At 34.1% G+C, this 18,529-nt stretch overlaps 1 protein-coding gene across 4 annotated transcripts in view; it reads right to left on the bottom strand.

Moving 5' to 3' along the window:
• LOC131544364 (VPS10 domain-containing receptor SorCS1) overlaps positions 1-18,529 on the bottom strand; it is a 218,216-nt gene that overhangs the window by 78,021 nt on the left and 121,666 nt on the right. For all 4 annotated transcript variants that reach the window (XR_009272115.1, XR_009272117.1, XM_058782521.1 and 1 more), the window contains exon 4: positions 102-260. Coding sequence is in view for 2 of the 4 variants with exons in the window: in XM_058782521.1 (XP_058638504.1) it covers positions 102-260 (159 nt within the window). In the remaining 2 variants the exon portion in view is untranslated. The remainder of the gene's footprint in view (positions 1-101; positions 261-18,529) is intronic.

The raw sequence follows: 18,529 nt of genomic DNA, 5'->3' as shown, positions 1-18,529 counted from the left end.
TTAGAGAGCCGCGTGAACGGTGCCTTGCTGAAAGCTCTGTGCCATAATTAGATGCTGTTTCCTATATTTTCAGGAATGATTTAGCTGAAATGATTCTGCACCTTCTGGTCGTGGCCATAGGCGAGGATCCAGTCCTCCTGCTCAGGGTGAAACAGCAGGCTGAGGATGTAGAAGTTGAGGCGATATTTTTGATAGGTGGCGCCTTCATCTGAGCTGATGAGCAAACTGCTCTCCACCTCTGGATCTGTCAGCAGCATGATCTGAAACACAGAAAACAGCTTCTTAGTCTCTGAAGAGTGGCTTCGCTGTCCCTCGGGGACATCTGTGAACTTCTGTCTACAAATAGACATTGTAACATGTTGAAAGACTGCAATAACAAGACTGGTGAATATATATATATATATATATATATATATATATATATACATACATATTTTACAGGAATTATTAATTTTATTCAGCAAGGATGCATTAAATAGATCAAAAGTGACACTAAAGACATTTATGGTAATAAGAAATGCTTTCTGAGCATCAAATCAACATAGAAGGATTTCTAAAGGATCTTGTGACACTGAAGACTGGAAACAATGGTTACTGAAAACACAATTTTGCAATCACAGGAATTTAACAAAAAAAAAAAAAATATATATATATATATAGATTAGTAAATAGATTAATTAAATAGATAAATTAACTGAAAAAATAAATGCTATTAGATTATTGCAATAGATTAATATATTAAACACTTATTTTAAATAGTAAGTGTTACTATATTTATAAATGTAGCCTCAAATTTATAATTTTATATACAACAAATATGTTATATAAACACACACGTATATGAACCGTGGTTATATACAGAGGTTATATACATATACAGAGTTTAACTTGTATTGAACCTGGAATGTTTCCTTAAAAAGAAATACAATGCAATCACAATTAAATTAAATCAATAAATAAAAACATCAACACTGCATCTCAATTTGTATTTCACATACAAGACAGGAAGCTCATAAATTTGATGAACTCACAAACCGTGTTCCTAATTTGCAAGTCTTAATGAACACTTTTAAAGTTGTGGCAGCACGGCTCGTGTTAAATGTGATATCTTCATTTCCAATCCCTGATTTGCTTGGTCTGATCTCATCATAATCGCAGTGGATCACAAACATAAATCTCTTTAACGCTGTCAGTCTTGTAACACACTCCAGTGAGTAATTCATTACGGCATGAGCGTGCGCACTTTAACTCACCCTAAAGTGCAGCCAGACCGTTAAATCTATAATTTCCCTAGAGTTTTTTTTTTCCTTTTCTGTTTTAGTGTGCCACTAGTCTTAAGTTTGTGCGAATTTTGAAAATAAATAAATAAATATAATCAGCCTCAAATATAATTGAATCAGCGAGGCTGAACCGTTTGGAAACCTTATCATTGACAGAGAGCTGGAGGTATCGGGTCTAAGGATTGTGTGTCTGAGCTCCACGGTTTACAGCATCACTGAACGCTTGAACTGCTTTAGGCTCGTTTTTTTTTCTGTTCCTTTGGGTTTGTAAAGCTTTAAACAAACCGTATCTTAATTTTTCTCATAGCAACTTTATGGACACAAGTTTTGATTATATTATCAGATCAATAGCCCTCTTGCTGATGTAATATAGGTCACGGCAACTTGTTCAAGGACCTGTCCTGTTTCTTTCCGGGCACATAAAACCGTTAGTGTCCACTTCGGAATCGGTTTCCATTTCAATTGCGCTCTTGACACAGCTCTCCAGGGCAATAGTTTTATTAAGTAGAGCAGGGCAGCAGAGCTCGCCAGCCCATTCGTCAAACAGGACATGCTAATGCTAACCATAGTGGCTGGAACCCAGAAGATCAGCTCATCACTCAATACTGCCAACTCAACCAACATGACCCATATGCCAACCGATCAGCTGTGCTTTTTGGGCTGGTCTATTGATGGATACCTTATTTTCTTTTAACATCTGATTGCTGCTATGTTTAAAATATGCTGCATTGTTAAAAAATTATGATTTTTGTAGATGATATTTGGTAAATGAAACATTATTGGAGTACATGAAAATACTATTTTAGTTTTTCAACTTCACAATTTCAGGTTTAATTCAATGTGGTACTTGAAATTTCTAGTAATAATTTATTTATACTACCAAAATTGCTTCAAAGTATCTACTACACCATTTTTTCCCCAATGTACTGAGATGTTGGAGATGAATTGGAGATGAATTGAGCTGGCAGCAAGCTTTCATTGTACCAAGTGCGACAGACTGATAATGTAAAACCACCTTAAATAAACTACAATTGTGAAAACCCTGGAGCACCAAAAATGCCAATCCAACCAATCAATCAATCAATCAATCAATCAATCAATCAATCAATCAATCAATCAGCCTTTAGGACTATCATGCTAAATGTTTCGTCTTTTCTCACATAAAGGTATTGTATGGATTACACTTGAAATATATAACAGTTTTTATGATATTTTTCAATACTTTTAAGGTAATTTTGGACAAAATACACCTGATATTAACATCTATTACAGCTTCTCTGATTGTAAGTGGACAACACTACACTGATAAAAAAGGTGTGTGTACATGTATGTACTGTATGTATAAATAAACGGACGGATGGACGGACGGACAGATAGATAAGATAGATAGATAGATAGATAGATAGATAGATAGATAGATAGATAGATAGATAGATAGATAGATAGATAGATAGATAGATAGATAGATAGATAGATAGATAGATATAGATAAAAAACGTAAATTACTTGCTGTAACTTAATTTATTGGATTTAGTTGGATTAAATAAGATTTCTGTATTTAATAGTAATAGTAAATCCAATAGTAAACATAAACCAAGCATTTAACCCACATCAGCCCGAAATATATGGTGTCACATTGCCTTTGTGAGAGTAAATGCTATCCAATCATTCTTTGCTCTAAAAACACAGATTCAAAATGTATTGGGTGTATGCAGCTTTATAGGATAACAGGCATCCAAAAAAACCTATACATATACATGTTATATACTTCTTGTGCTTTATCAACACAATGAGAGATATGTGTATCATAGCCATAAAATCAGAGACACTTCCTTCAAAAATTGATCACGTTAGACTCATCGGAAACCAATTTTAATACGAGATGTCTAAAAAACGGTGACATTTACATTTCAGTGTGAACTGTTCCTTTAAGTCAGACGTGTTCAGATTGTATTCAGATCATGCTAGAATCCACCAGACTGTACATAATCGCATATATCAGTCATACAAGCTGTTATGGATTAATGTCTCCCCATCTGCATTTCTATACCTGACGCAGACATATGAAAATACAATATCCAGATGCATGTGTCTCGCTGACTGTCATTTGACCTTCAGTTGTGCGGAAATAGATGGAAGGAACACAAGGAGACAGAGAGACACAGGTAGCAACGAAAAGAAAGAACCTGAGCATGAGACACTGCGGATGCTCCAAAGAAATGTAGTAAAAAGATGAAATACCGATTATGCTATTTCGCACACCTACTTTGCAAAGCTTTGATCAGCACTATGAAGTGAAATGCAGATAATTCAAGAACAAGTAATTCTAGTTTTAGATAAAATTAAGGCTGATCTGCACTGGCCTTGCCGACTTCTCTTTTATAATGTGAGTCACACATTACCAAGGGCAATTAATTTTATCTTCTTTTCTCCGTCTCCATACTCATGCAGCCTTGCAAAATCCACCTCCGTATCTTTCCTCTGATTCTGTATGTTAAGTCCCTATCAGTGACTTGAAGCATGAGAGCAGAGGTTTCTGGGAAGACAAAGGTTAATGAAGCAGCAGATGAGGTGGCTGGAGAGATGCTTAGAGAGTGCGGTGGAGAATCTTTGAGTCCCGCTGTGCAGCGCTATGTCGCCTCTGATAGAATATTAATGAAATTAGGAACATGTTTCGGCTCCATCTTAAACTAATTGGATTGTCTCACTCCCGTAAATCCTGACTATAACGAGGTCGGTCATGAATGCCTTTTTTTTTTTGTAACTGCTAACCTGACTTGGATAAATGGTCTTCTGAGCTTGGAATTCAGATTCCTTTTTTAGGTATGTTGCCTACATATAGATAAAAACCATAAAGATGGAAGAGGAGAATGAGTCAAAGCATGTTGTAGGCCAGACTTAAACATGTGACGCTTTTGCACCACTGCACAAATACAGAAACCACTGTGCCAAAGGCCCAGCAAGGAACTTAGCTTTTTAATTCAATGGTCAAAAATAAAATAAAATAAAATAAAATAAAATAAAATAAAATAAAATAAAATAAAATAAAATAAAATAAAATAAAATAAAATAAAATAAAATAAAATAAAATAAAATAAAATAAAATAAAATAAAATAAAATAAAATAAAATAATAAATGTTTTGTGAAAAAAAAATAAAACTATTTCTCTTCTCTTTAGTTTATGAATTTACATACAAAGTTTCAGCAAATGCAAACTGAATGAATAATTATGATACATCTCTCAATATTGTTTTTCTATGTTTTAAATCTCATCCTCACTGTTGAGCCAATACTGCAGTCTTCTTTCTTTTTTCCATACAACACAGCTGTGTTCATCTCACTTCAGAACAATCGCCACATAAATCATACTTGTGTCATTTATTCATAAAAATCAATTATTTTATCATGGATATTTAAAAATAAATGATATGTTTGACGCTATTGTCTATAAAAATTCCTATTGAGGAAATGCATTAATGCTTGATTCAGATGGCAATATTCATATTGGCAAACTATGTTCCAAATGTGATCATCTATTTAAGTCGATGTTTCTCACATTCTCTCAGTGTGGGGTTGTGCTCCCTAGGAGGATTCTCAGTGAACAACTACTTAAATTTAAATCTGTTCCTCATAAAGACTTCAGAAAAGTATAGTATATGAGTCATACTGACTACTTTTACAATACTTTTATGTCCTTTATTGAGCTTTTCAGTTTCAATCACTATCCTCTCATCTTTCATAGTTATTCATTTTTCTTTTGGATTTTACAAAAGAATAACATAATAATAATTTGGGTTTGGAATGATATGAGGGTGAGAATTATTTCTCTTTCAAAGTAGATTCACAGAATGAACGAACGAACGAACAAATAAAAAATATTACACTGAAAATGTGCAATTATTTCAAACCCCCCTAGTAAAAAGTAATATATTTAAAATACATTTATTTCATACTAAGTACAGTTCAAATCTATTAACATATTTACTGACAGATAACTCGAGACCTACTGATATAAAATTTTAATGAAACTTTATTTGGAGTATTACTTGTGCAAAATGCACATTTCTTATTAATAAGCCTAAAATGTGTTTTAATGTCACTTTTGATGAAGATTGTATAATATAGCCCTTTAAATGCAAAACATTTAAAGTGTACCTAAAGTATACTTGCAATAGTTCCACTTTAGCACAATCAAATATACTAAGTATGTCTTTAATTTGACTTCAGCACTACTTCCGCACAATTAAAGTGTATTAAGTACAAAATTAGTTGTTCCAATTTATCAGACTTGAAGTATAACAGTTTAGTATACTAAAAGTACAATTGCAGGGCATTTTATTAAGTACATGAATATGAAAATGTATTTGTAGTATACTTAGCATGAAATAAATGTATTTCAAATACATTTAAGTATATTCATTTTTCAAGTTTAAAAAAAACAAAAGAAGCATTGTAGGCCTACTGACATTTGTGTGTGTGTGTGTGTGTGTGTGTGTGTGTGTGTGTGATTTTACTTTCACAATATGAAAGTAGAAATATGAAATATTTTTAATGAAAAGTGTATGTTTGCTTTTGTGTAGAAATTTATGTTTTTGTTATTCCAGTAAAAGTGATAAAGCCAAAAGAAGGGGGGAAAAAAGTGGGTTTTTTACAGCAATTTTTCAGTTTAGCAAAATATTTAACAACTTGTGAACACTGTTGTCAACATTTATGTAAAATCGATCAATTTTAACCCCATTTTTAGATAGCATCAGCTATGTAAACATACATAAAAAGTGGCAAAAACAAACTTATTTTTATATAAATTATATTTAAAAACAGTGAAATACAAATTATACAATTATATATATATATATATATATATATATAATTTTAAAAAAAAGAAGGAAAGAAAGAAAAAAAAATCTGAAGTGTGTGAAGTGAAATGAAGTGTGGAGATAACATTTCTTAAAAACTAAATTAAAATCATATCATTGGTTTGTTTAAAGACAGACCTGTTAAATCCAACAGTGCACAGCAAACTTGTTTTTTTTTTTTTTCTTGTTTTTTTTCTTCTAAAGTCCTATTAAAAAAATAATAAGAAGAAGAAGAGGGGTGCCATAAGAAAACACAGTACCAGAGAAGGTTAATGCTATTATAACATTATTGACCAGCAGAGGACAGTTAATCTATGCTTATTGAATTTGTGATCAGATGAAAATGAAGTCTCGTTAAAAAATGTGTACATAAGCTTGCACAGTCGCATACAGTCCTTATTTAAGCACACACACACACAAAACGAAGTAGCACACATGCACTTTCTTTCTCTGATGGCTAAACATCATTAAAAAACTGTAAACCATGCTGTTTTACCTTACAGTGCTTACGCTTATGTTTTCAGCGCACACAAATCTCTGCAACAGTCTTTGTAGGTGTGTACAGGTGGGCCGCATTTCCCCCCACATCCAGCACAGGAATGACTGAACACTAAGTTGCTTTTCCTCCCTTGCTGATGCCACAGATCTGAGGACTGAATCTGCGCCCTGAACTCAGAGCTGTGTTGTTGGGTTTTTCTGCTCTTATTAGAGATGCAGGTGGTGAACCCGTCCATATTGCCTTATTAACTAAGGCTATTGTTTGCTCACAGGAGAACTGACCAATTAGGGTGAAATGCTGTGTCGGGTCCCAGGTGAGCGCTCAAGGTGTTCACAAAACATCCAAGGTGCTGTTATTTAAGGTTGCCTTGGGAAACGGGTGCTGGGATAACTCAGGCAGGTTATTGTGTGTGTGTGTGTGTGTGTGTGTGTGTGTGAGAGAGAGAGAGAGCGAGAGAGATAGTTTGTGTTTGAGCTGTGAAAAAACTAAGCGTTTTTTAATCAATCTCAATATATTTTCACTCCCTTTTTCTTAAATATGAAAATTTTGGCATAATTTACTCACCCACATATAATTGCCAGATCTGTATGACATATGTTGTTTATATATGAAATGCATTTATGTACAATATAAATTATATAAATATATACATGTAAATACATGTAGATATTTTCAAAATATATAATGTATGTGTGTATATTTATACATACAGTAGATAATAAATATGCAAAGTATACACACATATATTATGTAAACCAAAACTTTTATTTTGGATGTGATTAATCATTTGACAGCACTAATATATATACACACTTACAGTATATATTTTGAAAATATGTACATGTATTTACACGCACACACACACACACCCACCCACCCACACACACACACACACACACACACACAGTATATTCTAATAATAAAATATAAATCAGCATTTATGGCTCAGGTAACTAGCTAACAAAACGTAAATTAAAATAAAATAAAATAACAGATTACTTTTCATACTTTATAATTTTCCATATTCATACAGATTACTTTTTCAAGTAAAGTAATTAATTACTTTTAAATTTACAAAAAAAAGAAAAAAGTTATATTTTTGCAATATTATTTTTTGAATAATATTATAATGCATTACTTTTAAAAGTAACTTTCCCCAACACTGGATGTAATCTACAGAAAATTTTCTTAAATGAATCAGTGTACGAATATATATAGCCTATATATAAATTTTTTTTTTTACACAGAAATATGGAGGCAGATGAATGTGAGCTTACAGTGGCAGGTTCAAGCAGACTAAATGATTGGAGTAATCCTGCATACATCACCAGAGAAAAGCTTCTTTTTTTTTTTTTTTTTTGTGGAAGACCCAGTTATAATATTTTGATAAATACTGTAAATGAATGAAACATGCATGGATGAACAGTTAACAATAGGATCTATAACATGCATTTAGAAAACAGATTTCCTAAATGCATTTTCATTTCAGACATGGAACCTGCAAAAGTAAAACTGCTGACTGCTCCATACAGAAAAAGCACATCCCATTTTAATGTAAATGAAAAACACTTGCCACATAAACATCAGCTCACAACACTGAAGAATAACCTCCATCTAGTGGCTGAGACAAAGTATGCGCAGTTTACTGCTGTTGCTGAAGGTTAGGACGATTAAAAACACAAAGAAATCAGCTAAATGTTAAAAATCTTTCTCAGGAGGCACAGTCTGGTGCTCTGACTGAAAGATTGTGCTGATGGCTCAGTTTTAGGGCTTGTCTTTGAGGGAGCGGATGGCACTCGTGGGGTTGCCAGGCGACAGGAGAAACTGATTATAACGCAAGCATTCCAGCACTTGCATGGGATACCTTGAAAACTATCAAAAAAGCTTACAGTTCTACATACTACACTCTTAAAAAACAGGTTCTTTATTGGCATGAATGCTTCCATGAAGAACCTTTAACAGCCATGGAATCTTTCCATTGCACAAAAGATTATTTATAGTGGAAAAATATTATTTTGAAAGGATAGTGAATTATTGAATTATTGAAAATGAATTATTTTTGTCATAATTTACTAACCCGCCTTATAGAAGCTTTATTTTTAAGAGTGTAGATCAAAACTGTAAATTATCAATTAACAATAAGAGATATTGCATAATGGAAAATGTCCTCCTTTCATAAAGAAACAAATGTCAAAGCAGAAAGACAGCATTAGTCTTTCATGTTGGAATCCTTTAGCTTAGACACAAGATTTTTGTCTATAATGTACTTTCAAAGTTTTTAATCTTTTATTCTCTTTGTATGCCCACATCCTTTCATTCTCTCCCTCTACATGAAAACATGAGTACAATTCTTTCCCCAAAAAGATCAACCCCTGTTATCTGGCAATTATCTTTCCAAAGACACATACACGAGCGTACAAGCTTGTCGACGGGGTAAGGGGGGGAAAGTCAAACCACGGGTGAACCGGGGAGCTGGTCAGGCAAGCCGAGCCTAATTAAAGCTTTGGGAAGAGAAAGGTCAGCGAGGCAGTGACTTCCACCGACGAGGGAAAATGTGAAGTCTTCATATGAGAATGAGAAATGTCAGACGCGGGCCTGAGCAAACCAAGCAAAGGTCTCATGTGTGATTGAGAGTCTGCCGAAGAGGCGAGCTAACAAGCGACGATTTGAGGCATGAGGAAGAGAATGCAGACTAGAGGGGGTAATTTAACACATTTGGGCTGAAAACACGGCACTGAGTGGCCACTCATAACAATTTGATGTTCTGTGAATCAGCTGAACATGTTAAAGCAATCTAAAGACATGTTGACAAAACAATTACAATCTAGCATGATTAAAAAGAATTAAAAAAAAAAAGAAAAGAAAAAAAAAAGACACCAGACATATTAAAACTTAAGCAAATATATAATATACTGTAATATAATAAGTACATAATTATATATATATATTACTGATAAGTTGTTTGTTTATGTACTTGTTGAAAGATATGGTCATATCAAATAATACAATATATACATAATCAATATACATATAAAATCACAATATATTATTCAAAATGTTATTATTCTAAATTAAATATCATATAATGTTGTTCTTCAATATTCCCGACATGCAAAAAAAAAAATTACAATTATTATTATTATTAATATTATCGTTGTGGTTGTTGTTATAACAATACGTCAAGTCAACTTTATATTCATAGTACTTTTCACAATACACATTGTTTCAATATAATATCATTATATATATACACACACACTGAACAAAATTATAAACGCAACACTTTTGTTTTTGCCCCCATTTTTCATGAGCTGAACTCAAAGATCTAAGACTTTTTCTATGTTCACAAAAGGCCTATTTCTCTCAAATATTGTTGACAAATCTGTCTAAATCTGTGTTAGTGAGCACTTCTCCTTTGCCGAGATACTCCATCCACCTCACAGGTGTGGCATATCAAGATGCTGATTAGACAGCATGATTATTGCACAGGTGTGCCTTAGGCTGGCCACAATAAAAGGCCACTCTAAAATGTGAAGTTTTATCACACAGCACAATGCCACAGATGTCGCAAGTTTTGAGGGAGTGTGCAATTGGCATGCTGACTGCAGGAATGTCCACCAGAGCTGTTGCCCGTGAATTGAATGTTAATTTCTCTACCATAAGCCTTCTCCAAAGAAGAATTTGGCAGTACAACTGGCTTCACAACCGCAGACCACGTGTAACCACACCAGCCCAGGACCTCCACATCCAGCATCTTCACCTCCAAGATCGTCTGAGACCAGCCACCCGGACAGCTGCTGCACCAATCGGTTTGCATAACCAAAGAATTTCTGCACAAACTGTCAGAAACCGTCTCAGGGAAGCTCATCTGCATGATCGTCATCCTCATCGGGGTCTCGACCTGACTGCAGTTCGTCGTCGTAACCGACTTGAGTGGGCATATGCTCACATTCGATGGCATCTGACACTTTGGAGAGGTGTTCTCTTCACGGATGAATCCCGGTTTTCACTGTACAGGGCAGATGGCAGTCATGTGGGTGAGCGGTTTGCTGATGTCAACGTTGTGGATCGAGTGGCCCATGGTGGCGTTGGGGTTATGGTATGGGCAGGCGTATGTTATGGACAACGAACACAGGTGCATTTTATTGATGACATTTTGAATGCACAGAGATACCGTGACGAGATCCTGAGGCCCATTGTTGTGCCATTCATCCACGACCATCACCTCATGATCTGTACACAATTCCTGGAAGCTGAAAACATCCCAGTTCTTGCATGGTCAGCATGGTCACCATGCAAGAAACATGAGCATGTTTGGGATGCTCTGGATCGGCGTATACGACAGCATGTTCCAGTTCCTGCCAATATCCAGCAAAGAGGAGTGGACCGACATTCCACAGGCCACAATCAACAACCTGATCAACTCCATGTGTTGCACTGCGTGAGGCAAATGGTGGTCACAGCAGATACTGACTGCTTTTATGCGATATGCTCATATATAATAATACAATATATACATAATTAATATGCATATAAAATAACAATATATTATTTGAAATGTTATTATTCTAAATTAAATATAATATATTTTTTTTATAATAATTGTTTTTCTTCAATATTTCCTGACATGCAAAAAATGTTTTTCCCCCAATATTATTATTATTCTTAGTAGTAGTAGTAGTAGTTGTTATTGTTGTTGTAGTAGTAGTAGTAGTAGTAGTATAAGTAGTATAGTAGTATAGTATAAGCAGACAAATACAAATTGCGCATGCATGAGAGCATTCATCAAAACATTGCATTACCACCATGTGGGCCAATGTATCCAATAATAGTTTGAACTAAGATGAAATGAAGCTGTCCTAAGAATTTTATGCTCATAACTGAGGATACATGGAGATTATCCTCATTAATAAAATAAATAATAAATGAATTCTTAAACAAAGGAAACCTTTTCCCAAAGTTGATCGTCTTGTCTTTTTTATGCAAGAGTATGGCTACTCTCGCTCTCTCTCTCTGTTTTAATCACCTCTCTGTTCTCTCTCTACTCATTGCAGGCGTTTTGAAATGATGCCTGAGGGCTAACAGATGTTCATCTTTATTTCTTTCTCAGTTAGGCCGTTTGCTTCCGCCCCATCAGTGAGTGTTTCCCCTGCAGAGCTCATTCCATCAGAACTGCCCACACCACCTCAGAAACTGACTGAAAATCACACCCATTAAGACTAGCTTCTTGCGTTTTCTCTTTATCGGCACACAAAACTGCTACAGCTTCAGTTCTCGCAAAGTGAATCATGAATTAAAGATCGATCTGAATTTTAGAGCCGCCGTATGTGTCTCGTTTCACAACGACTGCTAGTTTCTTCAAGCCTTTGCAGTATTTACCCAATTTATGATGCTAAAGTTGTGTTGCTATGCTAAAAGACAGTCTTGCTATATCAGAAAACAACACACACAACAACATCCTTTAAAATAAAGGTTCCAAAAAGAGGTTTTCAAAGCAATGCCATAGAACCATCATTTTGGTTTCTTCTTATACTGTGAAGATCATTCTAATAATCTAAAGAACCTTTCGTGGAATAGAAAGATTCCATGGATGTTCTACATGGAACCACGGATGCCAATAAGCATTATTTTTAAGAGTGTACTGTATAATTACACTCATTTCACCCCTTTGGCATCAACATGCTAAAAGCTTAGAGAAAATCCTACACAAATGATCTGAATCTCAACCTTGGTTTAGTGACGTTAACTGCTTTAGCCATCAGCTATCACCATTTATCATGAGGTCACTATCAGCCCCTCATTCCCAGCAGGCCGTGTGTGGTGTACTCCTGACAAGTGGGTGTTTAATGTGGATGTTTTACTTTTTAAAAATGTGCCTTTTTGTGAGAGGTAGAAAGGATGAAAACAGGTCCTTGAACATGAAAGTGCACGAGATGTCCTCAGGGATGGAGTGCAAACTCTGTTTACCTGCTAGTTATTGTAATTTCATACTCATAAAGCACGGATAGTGTTAAACATACACACATGCTCGCAACTACACACAAATGTGCAGTTGTATGCTGGTAAACTTCAAGTGGGGTTCATATGACTGAGTGAAATAGGGTTTTTTGCAAGCCAACAGAGAGCCGTTAAATTAAAAAATTTTAAAAAAGTAGAAAAATCGCTTTGTAAAAAGACAGTTCACTCGCTCTTATCTGAATGAAAGGTCCCTTGTGATAACAATTACAGGCTGGGGCACTAGAGGAGAACAGACTGTCAAAACATTTTTACCTTTCATTATTTAATAGTGGGTTTTCATCTCTGTATGTGTATGACTTTGTGTAGGTAGGTTTTGCTATCCTTGTGAGATCGTAATGTTTGTATTCACAGACGGAAAGCAAAACTAATCAAATCACACTGAAAGGGCATTTCCACAAGGAAAAGATTCATTAAGATTCATTAAGATGTGCATTTAATCACTCATTCCGCATTTAGCTTATATTAAAGAAGTGTAAAATGCAAATTCTGTCATAATTTACCCATGCCATGCTGATGATACCTACACCTCTAGGTCTTTTTCTTCTGTAGAGCACAAAAGAAGTCATTTTTAACAATGTACTGCACGATTAATGGTGACTGGCATTTGTAAGTTTCAAAAAGGACACAAACGCACCATAAAGGATCATAAAAGTGTGCTATAATACAATGGCTTTGAACAGAAGTTGAAGTTGTTTTTTGTTCCAAATCCTTCAGGCTGTCCTTGGAGCATTAATGAGAGAATAAGCAATGCCTGATTCAAGAATTGTGTTTTTTTTTTTTTTTTTAGATATTTTCGGCGAATCAGTTGATCTAATTCGTTCACAGTCTGAATCATTCAGACTACTGTGAATGAATTAGATCAACTGATTCAGATGACCCAATAGTCCATTCACAGCAGTCAGAGACCAACTGAAAGGAAAGATTATTAAGTAATCACTTTTTTCTCTCTCTCAGGGAAACATTTTAATATATCGCATGAGTCATGGAAACTGTTGGGAAGGTTACTTTGAAAATGTAAGATATTACAGATTACAAGTTACCCTATTTAAAATGTAATAAGTAGTGCAAATATTTCAATTACATTAATAAAGTAATGTAATTACATTTGATTACTTTTCTAAATTTCAAATGAATGTTTTCAAATGTTAATCATTTTGAAACATTTAAAGCAGGCATGGTTAACCTTACAGTAGGACTCATGACTTATTACTGTCAGACTTTCAAAATCCTTCATAACTTCGTTTTAAGGTAAAAAAAAAAAAAGATTTAAAATCATAAGAAATACTTTAATAGCTATGAAAATGTTTTTGAAATCAAAGCTTTGCAGAGCTATGACAAAAAACACTGGCATTTAACAGTGCCTTGGAAAAAAATCATAAACCCAAAAGGAAATAAATCAGTTATCGAATAAGCATGTGTCCTGTTCTGTTTCCTGAACTCCTGAAACATTGGTGTATCATATTTTAGAGCAGTCAATGTAATTTGGGAAAGAAATCAATTAAATATTTATGTGGGTGAAAATATTCAGATGCAATCCCCTTTGTAACTGTTAACATTTTCATAAGTAACTGTTATTTTCATAAGTAACTGTTACTTTCATAAGTTTTTTTTTTTTTTGGTCCTCAGTAACTGATTACAGTTACATTTATTTTGTAATTGAATTACGTAACTCTGTTTTATGTAACTAGTCACTCCCCAACACTGGTCATGTAGACTACTTTTTTAAAATGTTATGCCACTTTGCATCTTTATTTTGTATTTATTTAAAGGTGCTGTATGTAGGATTGACACCGAGTGGTTGAACTAGGTATTGCAGTCCAAATTCAAAATATTGGAGACGGTTATTTTCACCCGGCCCCTCCTCCTCAGACTTGACGCACAGGCAGATTGCCAGATTAACGACACCAACAGGAACGAGTGCACATGACGATGAATACAATTAAATACGCTGTGTTTTCCACCAACTGGCAACCCGCGGTGCCGAAATACAATTGGGTAAACTGGCAGTGGGCGGGTTTCACAAACCATAACAAATACAGACATTCCGGGCCGGAATGCACATTTTAAAAGGAGAATAACTGACTGTAGCATTGTTTTTCAGATAAACAAGTATGTTAACTTAGCATGTTTCTTAAATATCTGCAAACATATTATGGTATTTTTATGCTTTAGTAGAGTCAAAATCCTACATACAGCACCTTTAAGGTGCCTGGATTCTTTATAAGACTCACACAATATGGCTGCATTGGGGAACAATTACCAGTACATCTTTAAAAATTAGGTGGCCTTAACTACTCTGTATTTACATTTAAATTAATAATTGATACAATGCACTTATTGTGTACATACTTGTTTTTACAAAAAAATGCCTGCATGTAATTACACCTGTAACTAATTTCTGTAATATCATATATAATTGCACTGTTGACCTATTCCCATTCTTAGCCCATCTTTAAACCTACCCATACCACCAAACCTGTCTCTAACCTTATCCGTATCCCACCTTAATAGCAGCAAAAGTGTTTTGCAATACATTATGAGCACAATCAGTACATTGTAAATATTTTTTGATGTAAGTACATAGTAGTTAAGGCCACCTAATATAAAGTGGGGCCAAAATTTCTCCTTTTGTTTTGACACTGATGTAATCATTTTATGATATCAAATTTACTGTAAATAGACAGTTTACTAGCATGATACATGTACATTTAGCACACAGTAGTATGGATGGACGTTGTCTTCAGTAAGGACTTATATTAATAGGATTGCTTTTTTTACACACATTTAATCCAGTGAAGCTTAGCCTGTAAAGAAATGGCTGGTCTTGAGTTATCATCTTAAGATTCAGCCACATCAATCAAGAATCCACATCCAAGTGATGAGCCATGGTTTTATCTTGGCTAAATATAATATTGTATAACAAAAAGGGGCTGAATGTTATGGAGGATAAATAATCAGATGTGGAGCTTGTGGTTTTGGTAGCAAAATGTCATGTGGATAATTTGTTCAAGGCGGTGGGAGGGAAAAAGCAAGCAGACATTTAAATGAGAAAAATGAGCAACGCCAGAAATGCTTTGTAGTGAATATGAAATTTACTCAAGATGAAATTGCTATTATATTCTGTCCTGAAATAGCCGGTGCTCTACGGGAAAATGATTTTATTTTATTATACATTTCACAAAGAAATTTCTCAGTGTGGAAAATTTGAGTGGCTTTTAGGGGTGCATTACAGGGTGTGACAAATTGAATTTGAGGCATCAACAAATACCGAAATATGCCAAAATCTGTTCCGGGGGCGGGTTGGGGGGTTGGGGTGTTCCTGCAAATTTATGTTTTGCAAGCCATACAGTCCTATAGCAAATATTATATGAAGTCAGAGTGTAATGAGATGGAGAAAATGAATTCACCCTTTAAAACTGACTGTCATATTGGGCTAAAATATTTCTCTAAAATCATTAAAGGATGGTCAGTAATTAGACTAGTGAGGTAAGAGCCAAACCACAATGCAACAGTCTTGAACAGTGAGCGCCACGGGGAGAAGGTAAATGTGCGCAGCAGAAAGTGCAACCACAGCAGATTGTAGACAGCGGAGAGGAAAATGAAACGGCGGCACTGCCAAAACCCTGCAAGAGAAGCGGTCAGCTACGGGTGAAAGACTGTCAGTGAGAGAGAACACAAAAACCAATACTGAATGAATTAAAGTGGTCATTTCTGTATTTAGGATACTGTGTCATACTTTGCGGTTTGCAGAGCAAAGATTTAAAATAATTGGATCACATCCATTGGATATTTTTTACCAGCCAGAATATATTTATTTTGCATTTTTGCTAAAATATGCTTAAGCAGCATTTGAAGATGGGTTTATAATATCCTAACCAACAGACAATTAAGACAAAAGTAATTATACATACACTATTCTTCAAAAATTTGGGTTCAGCAAGATTTTTTAATGTTCTTGAAAGCTCGTATCCTCACCAAAATACCGTAAAAATAGCAATTTTGTGAAATCTTATTACAATTTTAAACAACTATTTACATATTATTATATATTCTATACATTTAGAAATGTAATTTATTCTGTGATGCCAATGCTGAATTACTCTTCAGTGTCACACGATTCTTCAGAAATCATTCTAATATGCTGCTTTTGTGCTGAAGAAACATTTCTTATTGTTATCAATGTTAAAAACAGTTGTGCTGCTTAATATTTTTTGTGGAAATCATGATACAGGATTATTAAAAAGAAATAAATAAATAATAATATTTCAAAAGAATAGCATTTATTTGAAATATATACATTTTGTAACATTTAAAATGTTTTTAATGCCACTTTTGATTAATTTAATGTGTACTTGCTTAATAATAATAACTAATAATAAAACAGCAAATCTCAAAATGTTTTTAATACTGTACATTAAAATGTTGCTGAAATTTATTTATATTAGTTTTTAGTTTAATTTATTTTTGTTTATTTAATTATACTTTAATTAGAACTTAATCAACTAAACTATTTTGTCTAAATAATTGTTATATTTATTTGTTGCCTTATATATATATATATATATATATATATATATATATATATGAGAAATACTTCAGAGGAAAAAATATTATATTCAATGCATTACTATAACATAAAAAGTAATTATCGTGTTCAGCAGAAATGTAGGAAGTTGCTACTTTTATCATATTTGTCACTTTTGTCATATTGGAGCCATATTCTATTATTCACACATTCCCTTTAGGAAGATCTTTCTACTGTTCTGTCAATATAAAGTGACTATACATTCTATACAGTATCCTATACTTACTATATATTTCTAAATGAATATTCACTCCCTGCTGTGTTCTCCATGTTGAATATATTCCAGTGCGTCATCGAGAACACTATCAACTAGCATTAATGGGTTAATAAAGCTCTACTCTCCACTCCACACTATACTCATTATGGCTCTTTGTGATATGCTGTATTGACCAGTCCTTCTTCAATTCACCATTCACATTCAAACAGAATCACTGCTTGTTTTATATAAATGTCCATCCCAGATTACGTTAACATAAAAGCGGAAAAATGGATGTTGACTATTCTATTAGACCCAAAGCTGTTATTATGTTTACAGTAGAGCCCTTAATTACGACACCGACCTGGTTTTATAATGTCAGTGGAAGTGAGAGGAGCTATTTATGTGAACCTGCGTTTCGTCTTCAATTACTGGCTGGGAAATGAAGCACTTAGACACAACAAGAGGAAGGGACATCTCCTGTGGGTTCGTCTCTCCCCCTCTGGTGTACAAGTTTGCTACTTTGTTGAAGAAAATGATTGTCCTTTGGCATTCAGAGTGGATGAACAATACAGTATATTGTTGAGCAGATGTTGATGACATTTGTGCATGTGTTGGTGGTAGAGATGCCGTCTAGACACAACTTAATTAAATCTGCTGCTTCAGAACTGTTGGGAAATATGAATCCATAAATAAGCACCCACAACTGTAGGAAAAACAAAATTGATCTGTTAAAAAAAAAAAATCCCAGATTATTACATTATGATTGAGTGTCACGATTGCCAGAGTTCCTGCATCTTAACTGAATAGTGAAGGGAACAAGACTGAGCAGCAGTGCTGGGGAGTAATTAACCGAAAGTAGCGACAAAACTGAATTGACTTCATTACATTTTAACTGGCATGTTTTAAGACAAGACACTACAGGAAAAAAACTGTTAAAACATTTTTTAAAAAGTGTTGTGTGTTTTTTTTTTTTTTTTTTTTTCAGGAATTATCATTTTTGAGATTGAGCTTTTTTTTTTTTTTTTTTTTTTTGTCTCCATACACCCAAAATACATACACATTTTATCTATGTGTGTCTGTAAATTTCAATT

The sequence above is a fragment of the Onychostoma macrolepis genome, chromosome 01 (assembly GCF_012432095.1).
Source record: "Onychostoma macrolepis isolate SWU-2019 chromosome 01, ASM1243209v1, whole genome shotgun sequence".
Taxonomy (NCBI): Eukaryota; Metazoa; Chordata; class Actinopteri; order Cypriniformes; family Cyprinidae; genus Onychostoma; species Onychostoma macrolepis.
This window is presented reverse-complemented; position numbering and strand designations above follow the sequence as displayed.